The sequence below is a fragment of the Pinus tabuliformis genome, chromosome 4_1 (assembly GCF_031772625.1).
Source record: "Pinus tabuliformis cultivar Carrire ecotype Pingquan chromosome 4_1, CPIR1, whole genome shotgun sequence".
Lineage (NCBI taxonomy): Eukaryota > Viridiplantae > Streptophyta > Pinopsida > Pinales > Pinaceae > Pinus > Pinus tabuliformis.
In genome coordinates, this window is record NC_142303.1 from 323,075,700 (window position 1) to 323,086,952 (window position 11,253).

General features: G+C 30.8%; 1 protein-coding gene across 1 annotated transcript; it reads left to right on the plus strand.

Annotated features, from left to right (window-relative positions):
• The first annotated feature begins 1,093 nt into the window (after positions 1–1,093).
• On the plus strand, positions 1,094–7,381 carry LOC149175594 (fatty acyl-CoA reductase 2, chloroplastic-like). Its single transcript, XM_089421174.1, has 12 exons — positions 1,094–1,099; positions 1,244–1,338; positions 1,430–1,575; positions 1,667–1,770; positions 2,043–2,242; positions 2,430–2,530; positions 2,625–2,853; positions 5,854–5,952; positions 6,009–6,132; positions 6,529–6,798; positions 7,002–7,096; positions 7,198–7,381. The coding sequence occupies exons 1-12, from the start codon at positions 1,094–1,096 to the stop codon at positions 7,379–7,381; spliced, it is 1,653 nt and encodes a 550-aa protein (XP_089277300.1).
• Positions 7,382–11,253: the final 3,872 nt, after the last annotated feature.

Consider the following 11,253-nt stretch of genomic DNA (forward strand, 5'->3'; position numbering starts at 1 on the left):
AGAGCAGCGAAGAGGAGTAATGAGGCACCCCAATCACGGAAGCAATTCACAGAATTAAAAATGATTGATATAGTTAATAAACATCATGAGAGATTGGTTGATATCAACTAACTTTAAGGTTATGCTAAGTTATCAGGTTGTTTTTGTGTGTTGTAATAAGTGTTAATTTAGTTAATAGACATATTAGTTTTAAATGACTAAAAAATGTTGATTAATGTACATTAATCATCACTTTTATGGTTCTGTTAGTAATTATGAGTTAAAAGTCGATAAACACTATCTTATAATGAAAAATAGTTATATAAGTTAATTTTAAAACTTCAAAAATAATGTTATTAATTTGAATGGAAAAAAATGGTAGTTAATCCAGGTATATTAACCATCTTTGATTTTGACTGTATGGTTGTATTAGGTAAGAAAAATCGATTGTAAACAAATCTTTCATTTAGATTATATAGTTGTGTTAGGTAAGAAAATCAATTGTAAAAAATAAAAACTATTATAGAATTCTGAAATGTAGAAAATGACCAATCGAATATATAATTATGCAATCTTACTATCAAATATATTTCGTGACTAATCGAATGTATATCAATTATATTTAATTATGTAATCCTACTATCAAATATATTTCGACCAGTGATTGTAATATTGAAATGTAACGTAACTATCTGTATTGATGTGACTCTGCTGGTTGTCATCAATATGGACTGTTAGTTGGCCATTGTATTGAAGTTAGTTGTTCCTACTAGAAATTTATTGGGTGATTGGGTCAGTCAATATGCTAACACAATAGGCCGGACGTTTTAGTTTAAAGTATACATTCAGGCAGTCAGTCTATATATATAACAGATAGGATGTCTCGGAAAACAACACAGCTTCGGCCTTTTTTTTTTTACGTTTATTTTAAGGTTGTGTTAATTAATTTTTCTGCAAAATTGTCTCTGTCTATAATGGGCTTATCAGAAACATTTTTGCATCCCAAGCTCACTCCAGACTTTTTGTCTGCCAGTTATTTGGATAAGAAATCAGAACTGCTCGCTCCAGTCAAGAGGACTATTTTGTGGCCCAGCTCCGCACTAATAAAGTCATAATGGAGGTAATAAATCGATAACACTTCATCGATTTTGCGGCTCAGGACCAGAAACATATGGGTCAGCATTGTCAATGCGGGGAAAACAAACGGCGGATCTTATTTCCACCTTTATTGTAAATTTAATGCAGGCTGACATGCGGGGCATAGCCACATGCAACGCGCGCCACATGCAACACGCGCCGTGATTATGAGGGGGCGATAGTCATCACGGCGCGTGTTCTATGTGGCTATCGTCCCGGCATGTCAGGTGCATTAAATTTACAATAGAGGTGGAAATAGGTTCCACCAAAAACATGAAGCGTGTACGTCAAAAGGCACTTTCTTGAACGAAAGATGTGTATTACGGGAGGCCACAGTTGCTGGGAAGAATATTGAGAGCACTGATAGAGCTCCTTGCATGGGTATGGGTCTTGGAATTGTAGATTTTCTGAGGGAGAAGAACTTGCTCATCACAGGTGCCACGGGTTTTCTAGCAAAAGGTATGGGGCACCTTCCTCAGCTTATTAATTATTCTCAGTTATATACTTGGTAGATTTAAGCTTGATCACGGTCGTTTCTTTATATGTGCAGTGTTGATAGAAAAAATTCTGAGGATGCAACCAGATGTGGGAAAGCTGTTTTTGATAATCAGGGCTGACGAGTCCAACTCTGCGTTAAATAGATTGATGAATGAAGTATGACAAGTACTTTTTTTTCAGTATAGTTGTGAATTTTTTTCCAAACGAAAAAATCTTAATTTTATTTAATCTGAGGAACCAAGAAAAAAACATTCAATCAAATTATCCTTCTACCAATGCACAAAAAGATAAAAAACAAAAACAAAAAAATAATAATCGCATGACATAACAGGTTTCCCAATCTATTTATTTATTGTGCAGAGCAATTTAATTTGACATGTTGATAATGCAGAATGCTGAGTTCACCCCTAATGATATGTGAAAACTAGGTTCTGAACACCGACTTATTTAATCGGTTGCGTGAAATTCATGGCAATGAATTCCAAGATTTCATGCTGAAAAGACTCGTCCCTGTCGCTGGAGATATGACCAAAGAAAATCTGGGAATTGAAAAAGATATGGTCGATGTGATCTCTAGGGAGGTGGACATTATTGTCAGCTCGGCGGCCACTACAACATTTGATGAAAGGTATATATATATATATATAAAACAGCTATACGTAACCATTTTCTTCTAACAAAATTCTGTGTTAGATTTTCATATTATACAAACAGTTTCAGTGAAAGCGAGAATCCAAAGAATTATGATTCTTTTGGCTGTACATTTTCATGTTATGTCCAAACTGCTCACCGTAGATACAATTAAAATCATACAGATATGATGTGGCCTTGGAAACGAACACAAAAGCAATTATTCGCCTTCTGGAGTTTGGCAAATGCTGCGAGAAATCCCAACTTTTCTTGCACATCTCTACTGGTAACCCATCGATCTCACTCGCGGTTTCTAACAGTAACTCGTCGATCTCATCATCGGTCGGGCTTATTTCTGATCATTCTTCATTTCATTACAGCATATGTCAACGGGCAGAGAGAAGGTCGATCATTGGAGGAGCCTTTTGAGATGGGGTACAGTATAGCCAGGGAGAAATCAACCTCTGTTCCACCTCTGGACGTCCAGGGAGAATTTCATTTAGCAAACAAAGCTCTCGAAGATTTCGAGAATGAATTTTCAAATCTCCAAAGCTGCAAGTTGAAGAAAGCGAAAATCGGTCAAAGGATGAAGGATTTAGGAATGGAAAGGTGATGTTATGAAGATAGTTGTTAATCTTCCTTTTCGATCAAAACGTTTCTTTTTTTTTTTCCAAAAAAGTTATATCGCTGTTTTTCTTAAATAGAATAAAATTTATTGTTTTTCAGTATTAAATATTATATTTATGGATAGTTTTTGAAAATAAGTAAAGAAAATTAACCTTTTTGTTAACTATTTCATTTTTATTGAATGAGGTCATGGGTAAGTTCTCTTTCAAGCTTTTCTCATTAGGTTCGCTGGTGGTCTGATAAATAATAATGGTATTTAATTTTTTTTTGGTTTTAGTATAGATTTATTTAAATTTTGGTTATTGTGTCAGAGACCATTTACAGTTTATTATGGGGGAGATGTGTAGGTGTTTAAATTTTGGTTATTGTGCGAGATACTATTTACAATTTATTATGGGGGAGATGTGTAGGTGTTAAATGTAATGTAAGAAAAATGGTATGTCAACATTTTTGAAATATTTTATTTTAATTTAATTTAATAATATTTTTAAAATTTAATTTAAAAGAAAAAAAAAGTATGGGGAAGATATATTGGTATAAAATAATGATGTAACAATATTTAAATTTAATTAATAAGCACATAAAAATTTAATGCTTACAATAAACTTATAATATAACAAGATTCCTAACCATGGATGTTCATCTCATTTTACCATGGATATTATTAACTTATAAATAGACTTTGTAAATAGGCTTCTTTACAATATCATGGTCCAATATCATGACTTATCATTAATACTTGATGCCCAAAACCCATAACTCATTTCAAAATCAAAATATTTTATAAATATTCTATTTTAATTTTTTTAATAACATTTTTTAATTAAATCAAGAAGGAAAAATGTATAGATTTATTTAATAAGTCATAAACAATTAATACTTACAATATAAAAAGATTCATAACCATGGGTATTCATCCCTTTTTCCCATGGCTATTATTAACTTATAAATAAGCATTCTTACAACACCATGGGTCAATGTCATGGCTTATCATCAATACCAGATGCCAAAAACCATAACTCATTTCAAAATGAAAATATTTTATAGATATTTTGTTGTAATTTTAGTGCCATGAGAAGCACTCTGGAGCTCAATATGGTAGAGATGTTGAACATCTAGGTCAAATTACATAAAAAGATTAAAAAAATAAAATCAAATAAAAAATGATTCTAGGTTTTGACAACCTATAATTTTTCCCATGGTATTCTTATATAAGAATATGTAGAAAATAAAAAATAAATTTGATAATTAAAATAAAATAAAGGTAAAATAGTCAATTTACCATTCATGGTTTCATAGTTAAGTTTTGATAGTCGTTGTTTTTTCCCATGGTACTCTTATCTAAGAATATATATATATATATATATATATATATATAAGAGTACCATGGCAACAACCCAAGTATATATATTAGATAAGAGTAGAATAGGCATAACCCATGTATATATAACTCCTAATACCAAGGCTGAGAGGGATCAATGTGCAAACTTCTTTTAGAGTGAAAATGGATTTTATCCCTCTCGACCTTTAGTAGATCTCGAGTTAAAGATGGATCTAGGCTGGTACTAAATTTCAAGATGGAGCAAATATGTTAAGTCTAAATCCATTTTTGAGTGCAAAAATTGAGATATTATTTTTCCTTCAAGAAATCTTTGGAAGCCCTCGAGTTAGTCTATGGTTAGTTTGACATGATGGATGTGATCCCTTAGGGTTGATCTACCTAGCTTTCCCTTGGAAAATAATGATAATAATAATTGTATTTAAATATTTTTTATTTATTTTACTGAGTACCTGTCCATTTAATTTTTAGAAAAACCAAATTTGAAGAGGGATCAAATATATTAAGTGTAAATATTTTTGTGAGTGCAAAAATTGAGATATTATCTTTCTTTTGAGAACATTTCTCTAGATAATTGTTATTCCAAAATTAAAATAAATATATGCTAACTTTTCATAATAATCTCTATATTATATATAAATTTCAAATGTTTATAAATTTCTAAAACATCTGCCATAGTACCACATTGCTCTATGAGCAAAACTATAGTGATCTAGGAACTCTTCTTTCCCTCCTCTGTGATCATAGAAATAAAATATTAAAAAGTCTCAATTAATATCTTTCTTTCTTAAGGTCTAATAAATCTCATTGGTTTGAGTGGATGTTAATCATCATCATCAGTTATATAGAAAAATTCTTATTAATAATATATATGACTTTTCTTTTATTAATTAATTACCTTATATTATATCATAACATACAAAGTTCAATACTTTTCCTTTTCAATATGGTGATCTACCACAAAAGAAACTAGACTAACCACAAACTTTTCTTATCACTTTTTTTTGTCAAAATATCAAAATTGAAAATATTTCTGAGTTACCATATTTTTTTAATTACCCTATTCCTAAACATTTTTCATATTACATAGTGACAAATCTTAGGTTCATAATTGTAGTTTATCTATAAAAATAAAAGAGAGTTTCTTAACCAAAAGCATAAAATAGAAGACGTGTGCTTGCATCATTCAGCTAGAAACTTTTGCAAGGATGGATCCTAATTTGGGCGTTCTAAATATTGATGCCCAAGCTGAAGTTGTCTCTCAGTATGGGGTGGATAGGTATCTACTCTTATCTTGAAACAATGTTGGTGGGGTTTGAGGGTGAAGCCCTCGAATTGTAACTCCTACTCTAGGATTCTACAACTTATACCAGGTTACAACTTTAATTTCACATCATTTAGATCAGTCATTGTTCAGTCGTAGGAGATTTTATATATATATAATTTTCATTTAATATATTTTATATTATTTTTAATATAATATAAATAACTTAATTTTATATATAAATTTGAATATAATTATTTATTATAAATATTAAATTTGAAACATTACCATTACAGATATAAATGATCATTATTTTAAACGTTATTTTTCAGAACGTGATTGAAACCTAAGTAAAAGTGATTGAAACGCTATTTTTCAGGGCAAAAGCATCCGGATGGCAGGATACTTACGCATTCAGCAAAGCAATGGCGGAGATGGTAATATGTAATCATACCAAAGATTTACCAATTGGTAATATGTAATAGGTAAGTATCATTATTGGCCAATTCTCAACAGAATATTAATATATTACAGCATCATAACAACAGCTAAATCAAATATTCAACTTACCTGCAGAATGATTGATCCCATCATTACGCACTATGGCAAAGGTCAATTATCTTGCTTCTTGACCGATCCAGATACTGTGCTCGATTTGGTGAGCACCTCTTAACAAAAAAACATTTCTTAATTTTAGATTTTTTTTTAGTATATCCACACTCTTTAATAAATAAAAAAATATTAGATTAAGTTTTTTTATCAGATTAAGTTTTCTATCTTTTCTATCTATGTTTTGAGAGAATGACAATGAATGGTTCCAAATTTTTATTTTATATTTATTAATTATTTAAATAGAATTGATTTGATTTTTCTGGAGCTTCTCTACACTATTTACTTCTCTGGCTAAATCAAGTCTTCCCTCTGTGTCCAGAATAACAACAAATAATTTAAAACTTCGACTCAAAAATCTGATGTGATTGATCCAAAAACACCATTATCTAAACATCTTTTTTCTCTTAAACGTGTTATTTGTTTTGGTTGAATTCAAATGCAGATACCGGTAGACATGGTTGTGAATGCAACCTTAGCAGCCATGGCCAAACACGCAGGAAACGGTGGTTTAAAAGTTTATCACGTGGCTTCTTCAGTGGTAAATCCCCTAACAGTTCGAGAATTTTTGAAAATAATATTTGAACATTTTAAATGTAATCCATACATTGATCGCGAAGGAAACCCAGTAAAATTGCTGAAGCCATTGACCTGCGTTAATACTATGGAGACTTATGAGCAAGCTCTGGAGACAACTGTGAGTACACCAAACAACGTAAGTTGTAACGATACTCTGTGTTTCTTTCTAGAGTCTCTACTAATTTGATTATGTATTCAAATTTACGTAAATTTTATTTTGCATATGATCTTAGCTTAAAAATAAACTAATTACTTAATCCAGAAAATTATCTATTCACCCTGGCTAAAAAAATTAGACTACATAAAATGAATCGTTGCAAACTGATAGTTGTTTTGCAGATAGCCGGATTATCTAGTTCATCTACAAAATATATGTTACAGCAATTGAAGCACTTAGCCAAGATCTACGAGCCATATTCATTCTACGAAGGAAGGTAAATTATGTGCCATGGAGATGAAATACAAAATTGTTTTAAACATTTTGATTGGTAATTACCCAGCATACATTAATAATTTGTTTAATATATTTGTGCAGATTCGATATCTCCAATTCTGAAAAACTGTTTCAAGAGCTCTCTGGAGATGAACGAGAGAGTTTCGGATTTGATGTTAAGAATATCGAATGGAAAAATTACATCGGAAATATTCATATTCCCGGACTTCGTGAATATGTCTTAAAAGGGCGCGGTACAGGAAGCAGCCTCACAAAAATCTATTAAAGCGCTAAGTTTTAAGCGGAATGTCAATGCAATACAAAAGTAATAAGATGGTTAGGTATACCAATGAACGTAACGAAAATAATTAAAAGAATTTCCAGCTTTTGTTATACTTCAACAGAAAATAATTATATTTGATTCTATATTTCTACGACCGAGTAATTGTAAACCAGATTGCATTCAGCAAACCGATCTAAACGAATACGATGATGGATATGCCACATGTGTTTATCCCATCAACGATATTGGAAGTTCCTTAAATGATGTTACAAATATTTTTCCTATATTTGATATATTGAAGTTGGTTACATTTTTAATGTACTATTTGTTCAATTTTATTGTTATTCCTTTTAATTTTTTAATTGTTCTATTGATATAGAAAATAAAGCGGTTTAAATGGATGGAAATAAAGGATTTTATAATAGGTAAATATAATTTTATTTCATATATCTATAAAGTATAGATAGGAATTAATTCTTGCAGGGTGAAAATCCGTTTTTTAATGTAAAATTTCAAAAAAAAATTGTATTTTTAGAATTTGATAAATAGATAAATAGGAGGTTAAGAGGCCTTCATTTTAACTTACACAGAAATAAAATATTCAAATTTTACACGGAAGGGTTGAGGATGTAAGTCACCTTTTAGCGGAATTAAACTATACTAAGAGGCCTCAAAACTCAACTAAGCTTTGTAGACATCTTATTATTGGGCAGATGGTTCTTCCATCTGACATTAAAGTTAGCTCAATCTAAACTCAGTTTAGTTGTGCTAATTCCATGTATATATTTATATATTTTATTTATAGTCCACACTATCTCCCTCATAATCATCCTAAACAACATAGATCCATCTTAACCATGGATTTAACATAATCCGAGAGGGATCAAATTTCTTAAGTGCAAACTTATTTTACACTGCATGTAATTTTTCATTGTTTAAATTGTACTCCTGAATGATATATATTTTTAAGTAAAGTCATATTAAAATATTATATTCATAACTTACCTTAGATATTTTTTATATATAACATTAAAATATATTTTTTTAACATTCTTTTCTATATATAGATATATATGAAGTTGATATTCATATAAGTTGGTTAACATAGATCTTCAAATAATTTATTTAAATAACATGTTAAAATATTTTTGAAAAATATAAAGTTTAAACATCTTACTCACATATTTTTTTTACTTCTAATTACTTTACATGAAATTATATTAGGCCATATGGACAACTAATTAAACATGCATAGCATATTCATTTTTATTTTTTATTATGGCTCACATTGCTTTTCTATTTAGAGAATATTTTATTTTTAGTTTAAGAGGACACGTGTTAACTCCAAGTTGAGCACGAACATACTTACACATCGCCTTCCCGTGTCTCCACTCAACCAATAAAACTCTTATATCCATGTAATAAGAAGTATTTTACTTAATAAAAAATATTGAAATATTTTACTCAATGTGTATATTTTGATATTAAAAATGAATAAATATTTTAATGTCAACTTATATATATATAATTTTACATGTTATAATTGTAGAAATTATGATGTAGAATTGCAACTTTTTATGAAGTTTTAATCAAAATCACAAGACACAAAACTATTTTACTGCTCTGCAGAAGTTAATTCACAATTTAGAACAAAAATATCAGACATGCAATAATAAATCACACACATGCAAATAGTAATTTTCGTAGGGAAAGAAAACTACTAAAAACCTCAACGTCTACTTGCATTAATCTGATGAAAAAATATGTAAAACAATTGCTTTTCTCAATAGAGCACAACCTGCAATTGAATAACCTATCTCTCTACTCAGTAAGAAGCTCTGACCCATGAATAAAGATGTAAAACAATTGCTTTGCTCAAATGAGCACAACCTGCAATTGAATAACCTATCTCTCTACTCACTAAGAAGTTGACTTAGACAATTTCTACCTTTGCTTGAGCCCCTATTTTCTTTCATAATTACTAAGGAAATACATCCCTATTATTTATGAATTTCCTCCAAAAGGCTTGGGCAATTCCTCATGGTTGATCACCTAACCAATACGATAGCTATACACTCAATCTAGTATATAATTAATTTTACACTACCTTGGAAACTCCACCACAACTAGGAAACACATATTCTTTGCATGCATGAGCTAATTATTAGCTTATTGTTCAGTTAAGTAGATGATCTGTGAGTTAGACTAATGTCACGCTACTTAACTAACTGTCAACTAGTTCTATTAATAGTTAGAACTAGTTTAACTGATTACAAATGAAATTAACTCAACCAAGGCTCCTAAAATTTAGGAATCACTATATACAATTGAACTTTGTGTCCTTAACTTGAATTAAGTGAGCTAGTATCCTATTTTTTAGGATTCAACACAAGAAAACTGAAATTCAACTTATTAACTCGAATTGGGTGTTCTTAACTGGGTGACAAGAGCCATGTCCCCTTACTTAACTCCTTTAAGATTTTTGTTGATGTGTAATTTCAATTTCCTCAATTTTATTAAGGAAAAATCAAAATTGAGACTTTCTTGCTGCATTTCCAACACTCCCTCTCAACAAGAAAAGGATTACCAACTGACCTTATCATGCACATGTGGAATGTACTACATGCAACACCTCTCTTTGTTGTTGCTACTACTGCAATATTTGTAACTAAGAAGAATCCAAAAAAAAAAAAACTAAATCAACTGTGTCTGCAACTGTCTACTCATAAAAATGTGTTGTTGTTGACTCTTCTACTGAGCCTCCTTCTCTAATGTCAACACTCCCTTGTACTCCTCAATATCTGACTGACATTGATCCTCTTGCTACTTAATACTGTGGGCCCCTGTAGTAAGGTAATGATCTTCCCACTGATCTTCCCACTAGAATCCTTCTAAAGCCATTAAGAAGTCTGCACATAGGGTCTTTTAGATCTTCCTTGAACTAGGGCTCCATAACTCTACCTCCTAATAACTCATTAATTCTTCAATGATCACTATACCTGATGATTTCGAGGACCGGTTCTAATGTGAATCCTACTCTGATACCATGTATAAATTATGATGTAGAATTGCAACTGCTCAGGAAGTTTTAATCAACTGCAAAAGCTAATTCACAATTTAGAACAAAAATATCAAACATGCAATAGAAAATCACACACATGCAAATAGTATTTTTCTTGGGGAAAGCAAACTGCTAAAAACTGCAAACTGCTAAAAACTCCAATGTCTGCTTGCATTAATTTGATGAATAGAGATGTATTAAAATTTATTTTCTCAATTGAGCACAACCTGCAAGTGAATAACCTATCTCTCTACTCACTGAGAAGCTCTGAACTAGAATTAGTTAATTTTTTCCTATGCTTGAGCCCCTATTTTCTTGGGCAATTCCTAAGGAAATAGGTCCCTATTATTTAGGAATTTTCCCCAAAATGCTTACACAATTCCTTACGGTTGATCACCTAACCAATACAATAGCTATACACTCAATCTAGTATATAATTAATCACACACTACCTTGGAAACTCCACCACAACTGGGAAACTCATATTCTTTGCATGCATGAGCTAATTAGTTGATTGATAAGTTGACGAGATGATCTATGGGTTAGATTGATGTCTCACTACTTAACTAGTCACCAACTAGTTCTATTAATAGTTAGAACTAGTTAAACTGATTACAAGTGAAATTAACTCAACCTCGGCTAATGAACTTCATGCCCTTAACTCTAATTAATTGAGCTAGACTCCTATTTTTTTAGGAATCAACACAAGAAAACTGAATTTCAACTCATTAACTCAAATTGAGTGTTCTTAATTTAGTGACAAGAGCCATGTCCCCTCAGTTAACTCCTCCAAGTTGTCCAAATTGTCATTTGA